This window comes from Tamandua tetradactyla, chromosome 7 (genome assembly GCF_023851605.1).
Source record: "Tamandua tetradactyla isolate mTamTet1 chromosome 7, mTamTet1.pri, whole genome shotgun sequence".
NCBI classification, from domain to species: Eukaryota; Metazoa; Chordata; class Mammalia; order Pilosa; family Myrmecophagidae; genus Tamandua; species Tamandua tetradactyla.
Genome location: NC_135333.1, coordinates 74,536,437 through 74,555,941, shown reverse-complemented (window position 1 = coordinate 74,555,941; position 19,505 = coordinate 74,536,437). Strand labels below are relative to the sequence as shown.

Sequence of the window (19,505 nt, the reverse complement as noted above, 5' to 3'; positions counted from 1 at the left end):
TTTTATGAGTATAACCTGAGGGAATAAGAAATTTACTGAAATGTTTTCTCTTTTCTTTAAAAACAAAAACATAAACAGAAATAAAAAAATATGCTTAGTGAAAGGAGTCTCAAAAAAGATATCAGCTCTATTTACAAGCTGTGTGACCTTATATGAAACTCAAGTTTCAGTAGATATAAAAACGACAAAATCCTCCATGTAAAATAAAAGCATGTTACAAAACAAAATGTGTGAAAACATGCTATATGTGAAGGTACACTATAATTTGAAAACTGATGTACAAATGTAAGATGATGTAGAGTAGTTCTAATTTTGCTGCAGTTCATTTAAAAGAGATGCATACTAAATCTAAAGTTGATTGAATATTTAGAAGGAAGGTTAATAAGAAATTGGAGAAATAGAATTCATATGAGCTTTTGACTACTTAAAATAATTTTCATTGGATAGGATATTATAATTTTGTGAAAGTATGGAAATATAACTAAGATGACTTTTGGATTGCATTTATTACTTTTACATATATTCAAAGGATAAGTACACACCGTTTCCTCATCTTTTTCTTTAAACTTAAACCTGAAGGTTATGAATACTGATGGCACTGGGAGACGAGTACTAGTGGAAGACAAGATTCCTCACATATTTGGGTTTACTTTGTTGGGTGATTATGTTTATTGGACTGACTGGCAGAGGCGTAGCATCGAAAGAGTACACAAACGAAGTGCAGAAAGGGAAATCATCATAGATCAGCTACCTGATCTTATGGGCCTAAAGGCCACAAATGTTCATCGAATCATTGGTAAGTAATTCCAGAATTCTCTTAGAGGTGGAAGCCAGGAGTGGAAGAAGGTGGAATTAGTCAGTGACTTGTAAAGCAGCATTTTAAATTATTGGTGTAAATAATTCATTTAAGAGCTTTGTGGCCCCTTACTCCCAATTGAGGTGATACAGAAATCATTAGCTAACCACCCGCACCCCACCGCTTATTTGTTCGTTTATTTATTAGCAGGAAAAAGCGTTTTAAATGATGGCTTAGTACTCTGACTGTATAATTTGAACTGAAGGGTTAAATATAAGCGTAGATACACACAACTCCTTCAAAATAATTCAATCCTATTTCTGGGTGGCACTTGTGAGGCTCGACGCCAAGAGCTGCCCCTGTCACCACCAACGTGGAGACTTTGTACTGAGTCTCATTCTTAGTGTTCTAATGTCCCAGCCTGAAGCTAACGAAGCTGCCCCAAGTGCCCATGTTGTTCGTCATGAAGGTGCACGCTCTGGTCAAGGTGTCTTATTTCCTCTTTATCTTAGGAATAATGTGTGATGTTATTGTCTAGCCTCCAAGTGTTGGCTCTGTGACTGATGAACGTAGGCATCAGAGGCTAGAAGTAAGTAAATGGATGATATTTTATGGAAGAACTTGGATCCAAATTTCTTTACAATGAAAGGTTTAGGATTCATTATCCTGGATCATTCCAAAACACTAAAAACCCCCAAACTCAATTGATTTCTTCTACTTATTATATTTATCTATGTCCTATTAAGTTTTTTCATGGCTGGAATATTGATAAAAATTAACAGCCAGGGGCGGTGCAGCGGTGGCTCAGTGGCAGAATCTCGCCTGCCATGCTAAAGACCTGAGTTCTTTCCCAGAGCCTGACCATGCCAAAAAAAAAATATATGACACAGCCAGGCTGATGGGTTAGAGTGCCTTTTGAGAAGCAATCATTGTATACTCCTGTTAATTTTTTGCTGCTGTTAATTTTTTTTTAAAGCTTGGACTAGAATTTCTTCTTAGTAACATCAAAGACAAGCTTATGATATTTTTTCTGCTGACCTATAGTTACATGCCAATGATGTTAAGTGACATTTTCTTCTTAGTTTTTCAGTTCTAAGAGAAAATATACTTGAAAAGAAATTATACAAACCTACAATTACAATATTGAATAAAGTGATTATTTTTTACAATCCTTTTAACATTTTTTGGAGATGATGTTTGTAATTTTCAGAAATTAATGTAAAATCTGGAAGAAGATTCCCATAAGCTGAGAACCCTGGAAAGCTGATTAGCTTTACCTTTCATACTTTGCCTTTAAACAGAATGTGTGGTATTGCATTACTTCAGATATGCATGTAAAACTGTTGCCTGGACAGTAAAATGTGTGAAAGCAGAAATAAATCTTTGTAATTCAAAAACAAAAAAGTAATCCTGTTTTATGAATAATTTAACTCATTTTAATGCTTATTGTAGGTGCCAAGGAAAGTATTTTATTATAGTTTTGTGCTCCATTAATCCTCATGCTGCTTTTTTTGTGCGATTAGAACTGAAACTAGATTTGTGAGGACATGTAATCAGAGGTTTATGTGAATTAAAGACCTTAATCAGTTATTTTGAAATAAATTAAAAATGCTTAAATCACTTTAAAGTAAAAATATGTTGATTGTGTCAATGTGTCCATCCTCCTGTGTCCTTTTATAATTAATTAATCTTTTAGGTTCCAATCCCTGTGCTGAGGAAAATGGGGGATGTAGTCATCTCTGTCTCTATAGACCTCAGGGCCTTCGCTGTGCCTGCCCTATTGGCTTTGAACTCATAAGTGACATGAAGACCTGCATTGTTCCAGAGGCTTTTCTTTTGTTTTCACGGAGAGCAGATATCAGGCGAATTTCTTTGGAAACTAACAATAATAATGTGGCCATTCCTCTCACTGGTGTCAAGGAAGCTTCTGCCTTGGATTTTGATGTAACAGACAACCGCATTTACTGGACTGATATATCACTCAAGGTTAGCAAAGAGTTTGGAATATTCATGCTGGGAATAACAGCGAGGAGCTTGTAGAATTTCTGAATTGTCGTGCTATGATTCCTTTCCCTCTTGTAAGGCAAAGTTCAACAAAAACCTTTAATTTTTAATTTGTTAGATTTCTTTTAATGCGAGGTTCTTTGCTAGAGTATTCTAAATCTGCAAGAGACAATCTTCCTTTTGTTCTGTTTGAAGGTGATAAATGACATTTTCTGTCATTAGCTGAGTAAACAATTGTATGTTTCACATAGATGGCTTATAGAGACTTGGCACTCTCCTTTTCTTTTTAAACATAATTCTGGAGCAGACTGAGATAAAAAGAAAAAAACCAGATGTGAGCTATAACATACTTTATTTTCTCTTTTCTAGAACAAATATTGAAGAACACACTGGGATAGTGGGAAAGAGGAAGCTCCTAACCAGAAAATCTGGAGAATTATCTTCTTCCAGATTGTTTTGGGCTTATTTCAGATAACTTTTGTGTCAACTTTTATCTAGTATAATATCCAGGAACATGGGGCTTTGGAACCAGACCAAATTGAATTCTAAGGATGTTCAGTAAAATCTATGAAATAAATGAATCAGTGAAATAAATCTTGGCTTTTACTCCATGACCTTCTGAATTTCCTCATCTTGAAAATGGAATGTCCACCTTGTAGGGCTGTGAGGACTATATAAGAAAATCTGTGTATACAAAGTGTTTACTAGCATGGTATTTGACAAGAAATAACAACTATTCTTCTTAACTTGAATTATGATTGTTTTAAGATATTAGGGGATTTGAAACTATAGTGGTAATATAATAATGATTATATGCATTTTATAAAGTATCAAGTTGCAATCCTGTCAAATTGACACAATGACTTCATATTATCAAGCATTTTCAGAAAGTTGACTACCAATTGAGAATCGTCAACGTTCTGGTCAAATATTTATCACTTGATTGCTAATAAATTTTAAAAGAAAATTTCTTCTTTTGTCTACCAGTATATATTTTTGGTTCTTAAGAGATTTAAAATTTTCCCTCTGAATTGACAATTAAACTTGAGGTCATAGTTGCATTTATTAGAGCCAGGTAAGTTATCCCTTACCTTTATGCTTTAGGGTTGGTGTTAGAGATTGACATCATTTTTTTTTCTGTGCTTATGAAATATGTGAATTTTATTAAGAAACAATATGTTTCTTAAGCCTCATAACTCCTTCTTTCTGGAAAATCTTTTTACTTAAGCCATGTGACTTAGTTGGTGTGTTTTTTGCAGACTATCAGCAGAGCCTTTATGAATGGCAGTGCACTGGAACATGTGGTAGAATTCGGCTTAGATTACCCAGAAGGCATGGCAGTAGACTGGCTTGGGAAGAACCTGTACTGGGCAGACACAGGAACAAATCGAATTGAGGTGTCAAAGTTGGATGGGCAACACCGACAAGTATTGGTGTGGAAAGACCTGGATAGCCCCAGAGCTCTTGCTTTGGACCCTGCTGAAGGGTAAACAGTTTTGTGTATGCATTCTTTCAAACTACGTTGCACATTTGGGGGAATGTGGACTATTTAGGGATTATACTCTTGATGTCTTAAATAATGCTTGTTATGATTCTGACACCTAAATAATAGACTTTATTTTTAAACCATTAATTGAGATTTAACTGATTTGGAGTTAGTAATTATTAGCTAAATTTTACTTTTGCCATTAATATTGGGTGAAGAAAGATTGTTGAAATGGATTAATAGTAAAATATTACTTATCATTACCTTTATACTAAGTAAAGTCTTGTGTTTTAGATATCATCATGCGTATATTTGCATTTACCTTCTCTCCAGTTATGCCAAGTTTCAAACCTGTTGTAGTAAACTCACTGAATAATGTGTGCTAAGAAATAACTACAATTAAAAAGTTCCATTCTAGATTAATTATTAATATTAAATGACCATTAGCTAGCTCATTATAAACTTGGAGAGACTTGAATGTTATAAATTAACACCATGATATGTTTTTCAAGGGTAGGTGACTCTTATAAGATTCAACAAGTTTTTAAAAGCCAGTACCTAAGAAATCTGATAGTGGAAAAGAAAATTGAATTTTAAAAGCAAAAGTCAACAGTATAAACATATTTTTCCTATCTGTAAACAAAGAGTTTCCCTGAGATCACTGCATTAATTACATGATTAGTTAGTTATCCATCTAGTTAGAAATCATATCAAAGTCAGCTTCTCTGTGCTCACATGTTGTGGTAGGATTATGGTAATCTTGGCTCTAAGCATTGGTTGCCAAACAGATAAATTTAGTAGTTGGGATTAAAGACTCTAATATAGGATGCTGCAGGCATTTGTGAAATTTCTCTCACAGTTGTTTGTCTCTGGCTCTTGTAGTATGCACATGCTTGCCATCTGACAAGTCCAAATGCAAAAAAAGTCTAAAAACAGCTTTAATTTTCAGCAAAGCATGTTTATTCACTACTCCCAAGTCAGCCATCAGTTGGCAGGCTGATGAGTGAATGTTTGTCTTCATGTATTTGATGTGAACTGGCTTACGGAATTGCCAGTATTCAGAGTGTCTCCAAACTAGCACCTTACTAGTTTAGTTGAAGGGGCATTTGACTAAGGATTTTGGTTCCATTTTTAGCTCTGCCATATTAATTATTCTAAGACAAATCATATTTATATTTATATAAATATAAATATTTATTTTTTTCTTTTATATTTCTTTTAGCACTTTGGCTTCCTTAACTGTAGCACCATAGGGCTTTTCTAAGCTTAAAGTGAAAATGTGCAAAAGTAAGATAAAACAAGATCAGTATTCTAAAATTACACAGGGATTGTAGTACTGGTGTTCTCTGCCCAGCCTAACACATCAGGGGGTGATTTGTTACTCTAATTCATATAGTATGTTCCCTGGACTGTATGACCACATGCATTTTCAAACTATTCATTTTTACTCCTGCCACATTTTTTTTGGTGGAGAAATGATTATACAAATTGAAAAGTAAGTTCAACAAAAACTCAAATTACTTGTAATCAGAAATACATAAAGATATTTTTTATTCAGAAGTGAATCTGATTCTGAAACTGGAACTCTAATATGTTGCTTTCTTCTTGAATATGAGTTTTATAAATGTCAGTACTGCAATAAGGAAATTGTTGGTTTGTTTCTGGTTCCTAGGTTTTGGATAGAACAAATTCATTGGAAAGACTAAAGAAAGTGGACTTGCTTCCTTTTTGTGATATGAGAGAAAATATTTTGTTGAGGGTGCCAAAATGCTAGAAGAAATTGTAGCCATGATTTGTTTTACGTATTTCCTTGATTTACTATATATTTTTCTTGAAATTCATTTAGCTACTGTGCATGAATATGACTTGTTCCCCAAATAACCGAAAGTGATGTTTAAATATCCATTGTTTTGAGTTTAGATTCATGTATTGGACTGAATGGGGTGGTAAACCTAAGATAGACAGAGCTGCTATGGATGGAAGTGAACGTACTACATTAGTTCCAAATGTGGGGCGGGCAAATGGCCTAACTATCGATTATGCTAAAAGAAGGCTTTATTGGACAGACCTAGACACCAACTTAATAGAATCTTCAAATATGCTTGGTAAGCTCTAATTCTTTTTATTCAAATAGATTGTATGTTTTCTATGCAAAAATTGATGGCGTTATTCACCATTGACTAGTTTTTATTAATAAAACTTTGTGTGAATGCTAGATTCTTTCCCTGTTCTAGAATTGATTCTTGTTTTTTAATAGCAGGCCAGATACTTGGATATTCCTGAAGTGATTTTTTTAATATAAGCAGAATTACTATATAAATGCATTTTTTTATGGAAAGAAAAAGAAGAAGAGTTAAACTATAGACCCCATGTAGAGAAAATAAAATAAAAATCAATAGAGACTATTTGCAGGAATTTAAACAACCTCATTATTTATATCAGAACTATAACTTTAAGATATAGATTGAGATTGCAGATGGATTGAGTTCAATAGTCTGGTCTGATTTTAGCATTGCTTTTCAATGAATTGTTCTTTTTAAAACGTTCCTTTCAAGAGTCTTTTGAGGAACTGGAGAAAAAAATATTAAACTGTCCCACCTGGGAAACCCTTGATACTCTCTCAACACTAGGGACTCCCAAGTTAATAGGCCAAGTCCTAGATGTTGAAGTTTGCTCTTAAGAAACTTATTTCTGTAGTGGAAAAGCTAAGCCTACCTATAATTATGCCTAACAGTTACTTCCAGAGAACCTCTTTTGTTGCTCAGATGTGGCCTCTCTCTCTGAGCCCATCTCCTCAAGTGAAATCATTACCCTCCTCACTACATGGGACATGATGTCCAGGGGTGTGTCTCTCCTTGGCATTGTGGAACATGATTCTTAGGGATGAGCCTGGCCCTGGTACCATCAGATTGACAGTGCCTTCCTGACCAAAAGGGAGAAAAGAAATGTAACAAAATAAGGTATCAGTGGCTAAAAGAGTTCAAATTGGAGTCGAGAGGCTATTCTGGAGGCTACTCTTACATAAGCTTCAGCCAGATATTGCTAATTGCCATGATTTGCCAAGCCCCAATCAACATTATTCCTCTTAACCCTAAAGAACACCTAGGGCTTTATCTGAGGTCTTACAAAAGTTTCATGTACTAAGTTTACTTTTCTGAAACCTAAAACCTTCAGATGGTTCTTAGGCCAGATTAGCCCAGAAATCCTGAGGTGCCAGTCTCTCTAAGAACATCAGCCAGTTTCATCCCCCATCCCATATTGTCGACATGAAGAAAGTTAGAATGGGCATAACCCAGTATCCCTAAAAATGGGGAGAATATCAACAGAGAAGGAGAATTTATAACAGAGAAGTTAGGGTTTAATAAATGATCGTGACTACTGAATCATTATATTGTTATTTCTTTTAGTCTCCAATGTCCTGGAGCAGCTAGAAGGAAAAACCTGAAATTGTGGAACTGTAACCATATCAAACTCTGAAATCTGTTCTATAACTACTTCTTCAAATTTACTTTGAAATGTATTCCTTTTTTTATGTATATGTATTTCACAATTTAAAAAATATTTTTTAAAATGTTGCTTACAAATGTAATGTATCCGATAATTTGGGGGGAGTGTGGGAAAAAGACACTTGTGTTCTTACCGTTTTCCATCCCTCTGCTTCTCCTGTCTACTGCTTTCCCCAAAATAGGACTTAACCGTGAAGTTATAGCAGATGACTTGCCTCACCCTTTTGGCTTAACTCAGTACCAGGATTACATCTACTGGACAGACTGGAGCCGACGCAGCATTGAACGTGCCAACAAAACCAGTGGCCAAAACCGCACCATCATTCAAGGCCACTTAGATTATGTGATGGACATCCTTGTCTTTCACTCCTCTCGGCAAGCAGGATGGAATGAGTGTGCTTCCAGCAATGGGCACTGCTCCCACCTCTGTTTGGCTGTGCCAGTTGGAGGTTTTGTTTGTGGATGCCCTGCCCATTACTCTCTTAATAGTGACAACAGGACTTGTAGTGGTAAGTTGCATTTCCCCCCAAAGCAAACTAGATTTAGAGGAGAAAGCAGCTTTTTGGAAACATTGTAGGTCACATTTCTAGGGTAAGAAATTATAAAAATCCAGAGTTGATGATTTGTTTAGTAAAAGGGGGAAAAATGCAAGTTTTTGTTACTTACTGTTTTGTGATAGCAGCTTGGTGTTATGGAAAATTAAGTCTTTTACTGTTTGGTATTAAAAATTTAGTACAGTTAAGTTTGCATAGCTTCATAGTGTTGAGTGTGTGTGCATTATGCAGGTAATTTATATAATGTATAAATATTAATTACATGCCACAAACAATTCTTAAGCAATACAATAAACAATTCATAAGTAGTACAACAAAAAACAGATTTTTCTTTTTGCTCATGAAATAGATCCTTTTATGCCAAAACACAACATCTTATCTTTTGTATTACATAGACTAGATAAACCAAAATTTAAGTGTATAAGAGGCCAGGCAGAAAATACATATGGGGAGTTAGCTCAGTATAAAACAGTAAATCAGTAGATGAGAAATTACGGAGCACCCAATCCAGACTTAATGGGAAGTTGCTCCTTACTTAATTCTAGCTGATGTTACCAGATCTTCCCATCTAGTCAGGAATTTAGATTTTTTTTTCTGCAAAATGTCTTGCTTTTTAAATATTGGCAAATAATTCATAAATACTAAATACCGCTGTGCTAACATAAAAAAAAAAACCCACTGCATGTAGCAAACAAAACATTGTTGGCTTTGGGAAATTTGGTATATGACCCATATCTTGGTGGATAGACAAGAAACAGAACAAAAGCAGATTGGTAGATATGATAAAGAAACAGGTAGAGATTAGATCAGAAAGAGTGGATTCATAGGCAAGAAATAAGTTTTAAAAAGTTCAATAGAGTAGAAGATAATAAAGTTCTGTGTGATATTAGATATAATTAACTATTGAAGTTACTTTGTTTTCTGCATATGAGAAAGTATAAGAAAACACATGAGAAAGGATTTAATATATTCTGACACAGAGCTTCAACTGTGAAAGATAAAGAACACGGGTTATAGTTTAATGATTAAGAGGTTGTAAGTTGTACTTTGGAGTCTCTGCCATTTATCACCTTTGTGCTTTGCACAATTCACATAATATTTTTAAACCTTAGTGTTTCTTGTCCAAAAATAGGATCAATAATAATTACCTTGTAGAGTTATTGTGAAGATTAAGTAAAATATACTGTGATTTGATTACTGTAGAGAATGGATTTGAGCAGGACTAGTGGTAGCACTGAAATCAAGACCAGTGTGGATATGCAGGTATACTTGAACTGGTGTGGTGGCAGTGGTAATAGAGAGAAGCTGATAGAATCAGGATGTATTTTGGAGACAGACTGAACAGTACTTGTTAAAGGATTGTATGTGGGAAGGAGAAGAGGGAAGAAGTAAGTAATATTGGATTGCCTATGGGGCATGAATTACAAGTATTAAATACATAGTTAGAGATTTTGGGCCCCAAAGCAGAGGTGTGAGTTTAGAGATGAAAATTTTGGAGTTACCAATATGTATTTTAAATGAATGAGAATATGTAGGGAGAAGGTATGGAGCAGGAACTTTCATTAAAGGGCTAGATGCTAAATATTTTAGAAGTTGTGGGTTATATGGTCTCTGTTGCACCTATTCAATTCTGTCCAGCTCTGTACCTTGTAGCTTGAAAGGGGCTGGAGACAAAAAATTTTAAAATGGGTGTGACTGAACTCCATTAAAACTATTTACAAAAATAGACAGGCCAAATTTGGCCTCTGGGCCATATTTGTCGACCCCTGGTATAGCAGAAAAGAAGGGACTAAGGAGTTCTGACAGTGGTGGAAAGCTTGCAGAGGACACTGAGAAATGGTAGCAAGATAGGTAAGAGGAAAATCAGGAAAGAATGGTGGCACAGAAGACAAGAGATAAGATTGTTTCAAAAAAGAACTATGTCGGATGCTATGAGAGTTTGAATAAGGTGAGGCCTAGAAAAAGTATCCACGGAATTTTTCAATGAGGCGATTATTAATAACCCAGAAGAGAGTGATTTGGGGGAAGTGATGGCAAATGCCAGATTGGAGTCAATGGAAAAGCGAATGGAGAAAAGGAAGGGGGAGATTGTATATATAGACATCTCTTCCAAGAAGTTTGGGTATGAATGGAAGAGGAAAATGGGATAATAACTGATGAGGGATAGAGACAAGAAGATATGGAAAGATTTTTTGAGACCATTATTTTTCTAGCTGTTTACTCCCATCTATGTTGGGTGGTGGGTGAAGGCCATGAGAAGTCAGTGTTAGGTGTCCTTAATCTCTGTCTTTGGCTATCTTTCTGAGATAGGTCAGCAGTGTTTCAAAAGGCTTCCTGTTGTATGTCCTTTTTATATTGAGTACTTTAATATTGGTGTAAAAATGTATTAGATTACAAGGAAGATTACAAGAGAAATGTAACATAATTACTTGCCTTCAGAATATTTTCTAGTGTTATGTAATTTATTCCTTGACCTATTTTTTTTAACATACTTTTATTGAGAAATCTTCACACACATACATTCTATACATAGTGTACAATCAGTGGCTTACAATATCATCACATAGTTATGTATTCATTACCATGATAATTTTTTAGAACATTCGCATCACTCCAGAAAAAGAAATGAAAAAAATAAAAAAAAAACGCATACATACCACACACCCTATCCCTCACTCTCATTGACCACTAATATTTCCATCTATCCAATTTATTTTACCCTCGTCCTCCCATTGTTTATTTTTATATATATATATATATTTTTTTTCTTCTTCTTCTTTTTTTTGCACGGGTAGGTGCTGGAAATCCATCCCAGGTCTCCAGCATTGCAGGTGAGAACCCTGCCTGCTGAGCCACCATGACCCGCCCTTAATCCATATTTTTTTTACTCTTTTCTTGACCTGTGTTTTAAAAGCTGAATAGGGCGGGCCATGGTGGCTCAGCAGACAGAGTTCTCACCTGCCATGTCAGAGACCCGGGTTTAATTCCCAGTGCCTGCCCATGCAAAAAAAAAAAAAACCCTAAATAGATCATATCATTTCTTAGCTCAGAACCTTACAGTGGCTCCCTGTTTCACCCTAGTTGTTATAATGACTCACAAGGTCCTACAACAGCTGTACCAAATACCTTTTACCCCTTCCCCTTTTACTTATTTAACCTTATCTTTTACTGTTCTCCCTTTTGCTCTCTCCGTAATAGCCATACTACCATTGTTGCTGGTTTTTAAACTACTCCCACTTTAGGGCTGTTAAAGTATGTATTTTCTCTTGCTTGGAATGCTTTTCCTGCAAATATTTGCATGAATATCCTTCCCTTACTTCAGGGTTTTGCTTAATTGTCGCCTTTTAGTCTACCCTACTTAAAAGTGCAAATTGTCTTTCCACCCTACCTAACATTACCAGTGCCTCTTACTGAACTTTAAACTTTTTCTTTTTCTGTTATCACTTAATCACCCTTTGAATATACTATATAATTTATATACCCTATTTTATTTCTTTCTTTATTATGTTTATTGCTTATTATCCATCTTTTAGACTATAAGCCTCATGAGGGATCAGTTTTTTTTTCTGATTTCTTCGCTTTTGTATCTCAGGTTCCTAGAATAGTGCTTGGAACATAGTAGGCACTCAGTAAGTTATTGTGAAATAAATGAATAAAGAAATAAGGCAGATTTGGAAAAACAAAATCTGTGACCTAGGAAAAATTGCTTAACCTTTTTGAGCCTGGTTAATGGAGATAATAATTTTGGTGGTTAAATAATATCTACTGTGGTATGTGAGATGTTGGAAGGTCCTCACTAAATGTTCATATTTTTGTTTCCCTTTCCTCTCTAAAATAATTTTATTCTTACTTTAAGAATCATGGCTACAGCCCTTCCCTTAGTTATTGTCATGTAATGCTTGTTCATTTGTTTATTCATTTATTATTTAGATGATTATTTATTGAACAGCAGCTCCATGCTAGAAATTATTTCAAGCTGTGAAGATTATAGTAGTGAATGAAATAGATATAAATCCCCTGCCCCATGGAGTTTACATTCCAGTGGGACAGACAACAAACTAAATAAGTAAATTTATTATGGATTATATAGAGAAGTGTTATGGAGAAGTGTGGAATGAAGGCAGGGGTGGTTGTGGAGTGGGTTGCAATGATAAGAGTGATCAGGGAAATCTTAACTAAAAAAGTAACATTTATTTCAAGAACTGAAGAAGGTGAGGATAAGCTGTGTGGAAATCTGGGAGAAGACTACTCCAGTGAGAGGGGGTCCCAAATACAAAGTCCTTGAGGAGGAAACATGTTGAGCGTATTGGTAGAATATCTATGATGCCAGTGTCACTAGAACTGAGTGAATAAAAGAGATAAGTCAGAGAGAAAACAGGGAACCAAATGGTATCATCCTTGGTTTTTTTTTCACATGGGCAGGCACCGGGAACCGAACCCAGGTCCTCTGGCCTGGCAGGTGAGCATTCTTGCCTGCTGAGCCATGGTGGCTCCATCCTTGTTTAATATTGGAGTAGCCTCTGTAAGTACCTTTGTGCCACTAGGGAAAGGGTATTCCCTCTGGAGCCATGTAGCAACATGAGTTCATGGCTTGGCCAATGAAGCATGGACTGGATAGTTCCTACCTGGTGCCGTTGGCACAGGGCAAAAATGAAACTGTTACATGTGGTGGGCTTGGTCTTTTAGTTTGTGCTATTCTCACTTAAGGGCAGTGCCTTAAGCTACAGGTGAACACTTATGCCTGCAAAAGAAAGAAATAAGGCATGTTCTGAAAAGCTCCCTTCTACTTATACTTCATCCTCCTTCTCCATGTTGCTCCTTCATTGTGGGAATGGACAATTTTTAAAGCATCATTCTGCAGGAGATGGAGGAGTATTAGTTAAAATTTACATAAATTAGATAGGATAGATTTAGGCTTTTAAAATTGCCTAATCTGCCTCACTTTACGTACTGATTGCCTTGTAAATAATTGAAATATTTGTCCAAGTAATTGTAATTGTTAGTGTCATCCAGTAGACTATCTGAAACATTTAGTTGGAACCACATTTGACTGTTTCTACCAGATTTCCAGAACAAAAAGAACCATACCTAATTGCAGAATATTACTAAACATTAATAAAACTTGACTCAGAAAAATATGAGTACCCACCAAAACATAATAAGAGCCAAATACATGTTTCTGCTAATTGCTTATAACTCAGGAAAATTTGGGAGGTAAAATTCTGGGCTTTTTCTCTCATTCTCGCTCTTGCAGTGTCTTTTAAGTCTGGCTTACTATATAACCCTTAATGTTTTAGTAAAAGTGGTATTTATTTTGTTGAAAATCTTTATTATACAGCGCATTTTTCTTTTAAAAAGTAATAATGGTGGGAGACTTGTTAGCCACTCAGTTGTGACACGTGTTCTTATTACTTAAGGCATGGGCTCTATTAAAATTGCCCGAGTTGTTAAATCAATATGTGATAAGCTCCAGATAATGGAGAGTTCCCATAGGATCATATGGGATACTTTATAAATCTTCTAAGCTGGGTGTGGACTTTTGCCAGTGAAGAACTTATATAAAGCAGAATTTCAGTGTCGTACATGCTAAGTTTTGTTAGGAGTATCCATTAATCTTCTTTGGGATTTAAGCCAATATGCATTTGTGTGGTGCCAGTAAAGCACCACTAGTTTGCTAGCTGTTGGAATGCGATACACCAGAACTGAAACGACTTTTTAAAAGGGGAATTTATTAAGTTGCAAATTTACAGTTCTAAGGTTGTGAAAATGTCCAGATTAAGGCATCAATAAGAGGTTACTTTCGCTCAAGAAAGGCTGATGAAGTTTAGGAAGCAAACTCTGCTAGCTTTCTCTCTTCATTTCATAAGGCTTCCTTGGGGGGCATTTTCCTTCTGTACCAAAGGTCTCTGGCTGTGTGGGCTCTTTTGGTTCTGGTGGCTCTAAAGCTTTTTCCAAAATGGTTCCCTCTTGAAGGGCTCCAGTAAACAACCCCACCTTGAATGGAGAGACACATCTCCATGGAAAACATCTAATCAAAAATTATCACCCACAATTGGGTGGGTCACATCTCTATGGAAACAATTAAAAAGCTCCCATCCATTAATATTGAATGAGGATTTAAGACTGGCTTTTGTGGGGTACACAGTAGATTCAAACCAGCACTCCAGGGGTGTGGCACACATTAAGGGCTCACTAAATAGTAACTATTATTTATTAGTTTTTTTTTGTCATTTTATCTGCTTCACCTTCCCCACAACCATCATATACGCACAAAGCACAAGAAAGTCTCTGCTTGCAATCTGTCAGGATTTAATTCCTTTTAATACCAATATTATTACTGCTAATAATAAGCAGTAGTTCTTTTATTTTACATTTATATGATGCCTTATGGTTTTTAAAGTATTTCCACGTATGTTCTAAAATTCTTGAAACAGCTCATTGAGACTAGATAAATGTAACCTTTATTTTTTATTTTACAGTTGAATATATTTTGATGCAGAGAGGTTCAGTGACTTAGTTAAAATCACATGACTAGATAGAGAGTTGAAGGTTCTTCTTTGAACTATAGAGGCCCAACCCAATAAAAGAATAGATTAAGGAGAGTACAGTTACTCACTTGGCTGAGTAGGAGAATTCTGTATATCTTCATATACATGTCTCATGATATCTTTGTGGACAAGATGGGGGAAAAAAAATGGGCTAGGTGATACTTTCATTGGGTTAGTTCCTAATTAGTTTGGTAGACAGGGTGCTGAATTAATATTACCCTAAAGAAAGTTTCTGAGAGTATGCCGGAGGGTTCTGTTTTCAACCTTATCTCTCTATCATCTATGTCTGTTTTGTTTGAGCGGCTGATCGGATCTATGGCTGGGTCTTAGAATAATTATATTTTAGATTTTCTTTTTTTTTTTTTTTCTTTTCAGCTCCTACCACTTTCCTGCTGTTCAGTCAAAAGAGTGCCATCAACCGCATGGTGATCGATGAACAGCAGAGCCCTGACATCATCCTTCCTATCCACAGCCTTCGGAATGTCCGGGCCATTGACTATGACCCATTGGACAAGCAGCTCTATTGGATTGACTCACGACAAAATATGATCCGAAAGGCGCAAGAAGATGGCAGCCAGGTAATTCGGGGCTGTTCAAAATCACTTCTGTATTATAATTGAACTAACCAACCAGGCTGTTTCACTTAAATTTTGATTCTCTTTAAGTGTGTATGTGTGTGAGTGAGTGAGAGAGAGCGAGAGAATGAAATTCTGTATAGTGACTTTTTTTGTCCTGATGATCTTTTCTTTCAGTAAATATGATGATGGCATGGGAGTGAAAATCGTGTTAATGCTCATACATTACAAAATCCATCATATGTTTTGTTTTTGTTTTCATTACGATTCCGCTTGTGTGGAGTTTGAAAGCTTTAAAATCAGATAGCCCTTGGCTCTGATCCCAGCTCTAACACTTACTAGAATTCTTAGGAACATTTTAGCTGAAAGAAATGGAAAGCACATAGCCCAGTACCTGTTACATAATAGGGGCTCAGTAAATAAAAGTTATATATTAATGAGCCATTTTTTAAAAGATTCAGAGGATAGGAGACATATAACAAAGACTCAGTAAAATTGAAAGCACCTAGTACATTATCAGTCCAGTGATATATATTTTTAAAGATATTATTTGGTGACTGTGGGATGGAATGAAAACATTATCAATAAACGTTATATGCTTACACACCAGTTATACTTTTGCATACCATGATCCACAAAACCTTGAATTCCTGTGTGTGGTCAAATGATGTTAGATTGGGATTATTTTAATTATTTGTTATCTTCCATACAGCAGAAATGTTAAATTGGATTTTGAGTGTATTAAAATTTAGGGAGATTTGGTTACTAATTTTTGTTACGTCTTATCATACAAAAATAAAAAGTAAGGACGAAATGTATTTAGGATTGTTGAGGGATCATTTAGAGCATAGTTATAGCGGTACATTGTACATGAACCTTACACTGTATTGGGCAGAACTAACAAAATGAAAACTAATAGATGGAAATTACAGGTATTATTATATGCAAGGACATGCAGATATATTTAGGTAATCTCACTAAGGGATATGTTACCTTATAGTTGCCAAGTAAATGAAATAATAATCCATTCAGTTAGAACAGATGAACAAATCCTCTTCTTTTGCTCGGCTTTGTAAATACTATTTTTGTGGAGTAGATTTGAGGATCAGAGAAAGATGATTGATAACTGTGGCTTTGTAGCCTAATTGCTATTGTATCCTCAACACTATTGACAATATTTTGAGGTTGGATAAATTTTTGTTGTGGGGTGAGCTGTCCTATGCACTGTAGGGTGTTTAGCAGCATCCCTGGCCTCAACCACTAGATGCCAGTTGCACCCTCACTGTCATGACAATCTAAAGTCTTCAAACATTGCCACATACCTCTAGGGTGGGGGAAGGAAGGTAAAGAATCATCCCTGGTTGAGAATCACTACTGTAGTGTATTACTGGAGTGTGATCTAACCACAGTTGTCTCAAGCTCACAAGAGACAGCTGCCTTTCACTCCCATCTCTAATCAAGGTACTATCAGGTTCTAGAAGCAACTAATAGGGTATCAGCTTTCCATTCTGCCCCAAGTTATAATAACCAAAGGGAATTTTTTAGATGCATGTTAAAGAAACACATTACACATAATAATGTATCATTAAGAGGCATCCCTTGTTCATTTCCCTCTAATGTGTGTGATCATATAGGTGTAAGCATTGCAAGTGAGATTGCCTTAGGACTATGTGGCTTGGGGGTCTAATTTTCTAATTTGGTATATGTCTTTTTCTTTCCCTAGGGCTTTACTGTGGTTGTGAGCTCAGTTCCCAATCAGAACCTAGAAATACAACCCTATGACCTCAGCATTGACATTTATAGCCGTTATATTTACTGGACTTGTGAGGCCACCAATGTCATTAACGTAACAAGATTAGATGGGAAGTCAATTGGAGTAGTGCTAAAAGGAGAGCAAGACAGACCTCGAGCCATTGTGGTAAATCCAGAGAAAGGGTATGTTACTGAAGTAGTGTTCAAATGGCTTAATATCTGAACCTCTCCTCAACTTTCTTTTTGGGCCTCTTATTTATTTACCTTTAAGCCGCTTGTCCTCTAGTGAAAAAACTTGATATTCTCCATCCACCTGTCTCTGCCTTTTCCTATGTCTTTGCTTGAACTTTTTCTGATTTCACTACCTGGAATTTCCTTGTCTGCTCATTACTGCTTTAGTTCTAAATTTTACCCATACCCCTAGGACCATTTCAGTTGCCACATCCTCCATGAAGATTTCCTTGATCTACTGTATCCTCAAGCCAGATGTGATTTGTCTGTCTCCTAAATACCCAATATTCTGTCTTGTTTTTCTATACTCAGCCCTTTTCAGTTTATCTTATACTTAACTGTTTTTCAGTTTTAGGCTTCCTGTTTGACTTTATGTTCCTTTATTGTAAAAACTAGTTTATTTTCTTTCATTTAATATAGAGCTTTGGATTTAATACTATTTTATTTTATCTGAATGAATAACAGAATTCAGCAGGGAAAATTACATACTTCAAAAGAGTTATAGCCCCTCCCCCCCAAAAAAAAGTCACAGGAAAGGGATAACATCTACAAGTTAAATTTAAAAAAATGATTCATATACAACTTATTTTTAATTATTAAATAGACTAATTAGAAAAGAAATTTTAGAAATTGTGTTTAGATCTCTCTGGCCACTGCTCTATTATGTTGTTCCTAAAGCATTGGTGTTCCTGTGGCTGACACTCTTGTTTTGTTAATCTGTTAAAATTAAGCTCCTTAAGAATCTCTTTATTTGAACTCTTTTTTTACTATTATAGAAAGTAGAAAAGTATCCCATGGCCTATTTTTAAAATATGTTCTAAAACATTTAAAAATAAACCTTAAAAATATTATTCTTTCTCCATTTGTCTTAACACTTATGTCGTTTCTTGCTTTGGAACTTACTGTTTCTTCCTTTCTCTTTAGGTATATGTATTTTGCCAATCTTCAAGAAAGGTCTCCCAAAATTGAACGAGCTGCTTTGGATGGAACAGAACGGGAGGTTCTCTTTTTCAGTGGCTTAAGTAAACCGATTGCTTTGGCACTTGATAGCAAATTGGGCAAGCTCTTTTGGGCTGATTCAGATCTCCGGCGAATTGAAAGTAGTGATCTCTCAGGTACCCGCAAAAATTGTTTTCTTGTATTAATTTGAGTGTTAAAATGATTCATGAATAGCATTTGCATTTTTCTTGCATTGTTTTATTTTTGTATACATTTTTTTACATCTAGTAGTAACCATCAAATTGGTTGAAAAAAGCTCAGGATGTTTTTAATTCAACCTTCAACCTGGCTGTGATTATTCCCTCTGTTACCTAATCACTTGCCAGTTTTCTTAATCTTGGCTCTGTTAATAATATATTTCTAATTTCTGTTCTCCTTTCCTAATTCTTTTGCTCTAGTTTATATTCTCTTTATATATCAGACCTGAATTCTAGCCCATAATTAGTCTTCTCACAGAACGTTTGCACACTGCTCCTAAATTAATTTTCTGAGGCATTACTTATAATCATGTTGTTACTTTATCTAGACTTTCTTTTCAAGAAAGTCTCATAACCTGCAGGAAAAAAGGTTGTACTAATTGTACTTTTGAGTTGATATTTAAGGCCTTTTACAAACTCATCATGACCTTTGCATTCCCTGTATTTTCACCAAATTAAATTGTTTATTGCTCTTTAGATGTACTTTCACTCTTCTTTGTCAATAATCATAGATACCTCACCCAGCCCAATTTCTGATGTCCACAGTATTCCATGTATCTCACTAATGATGAGAAAAATGAAAATAAAGCAACACACTGTGTCATGTCAGTGTGACATAAATACAGTAATGTTGATCAGGGTCATAGACTGAGAAGCTTATAGGGCTCCATCCTCAAAAGAGACTTTGAACAACCAGCAAGAACTGGTAGAAATATCTTCTAAAGGCTTCAGAAAACATTGAAGGATTGCACTGATAGGGCTAGTGCTGAATCAAGAAAAAGACCACTTAAAGGCAGTAGGATCTTATGGTGCCCTGACTGGCTCTTCTTCTGCTCATCCTGGGGCCAGCCCACGTT

General features: G+C 35.6%; 1 protein-coding gene across 3 annotated transcripts in view; it reads left to right on the top strand.

Annotated features, from left to right (window-relative positions):
* Positions 1-19,505, top strand: part of LRP6 (LDL receptor related protein 6) — a 242,831-nt gene that overhangs the window by 155,941 nt on the left and 67,385 nt on the right. For all 3 annotated transcript variants that reach the window (XM_077170087.1, XM_077170085.1, XM_077170086.1), the window contains 8 exons: positions 580-796; positions 2,493-2,782; positions 4,060-4,286; positions 6,207-6,391; positions 7,975-8,301; positions 15,270-15,472; positions 17,193-17,404; positions 18,377-18,567. In XM_077170087.1, coding sequence (XP_077026202.1) covers positions 580-796; positions 2,493-2,782; positions 4,060-4,286; positions 6,207-6,391; positions 7,975-8,301; positions 15,270-15,472; positions 17,193-17,404; positions 18,377-18,567 — 1,852 coding nt within the window. The remainder of the gene's footprint in view (positions 1-579; positions 797-2,492; positions 2,783-4,059; positions 4,287-6,206; positions 6,392-7,974; positions 8,302-15,269; positions 15,473-17,192; positions 17,405-18,376; positions 18,568-19,505) is intronic.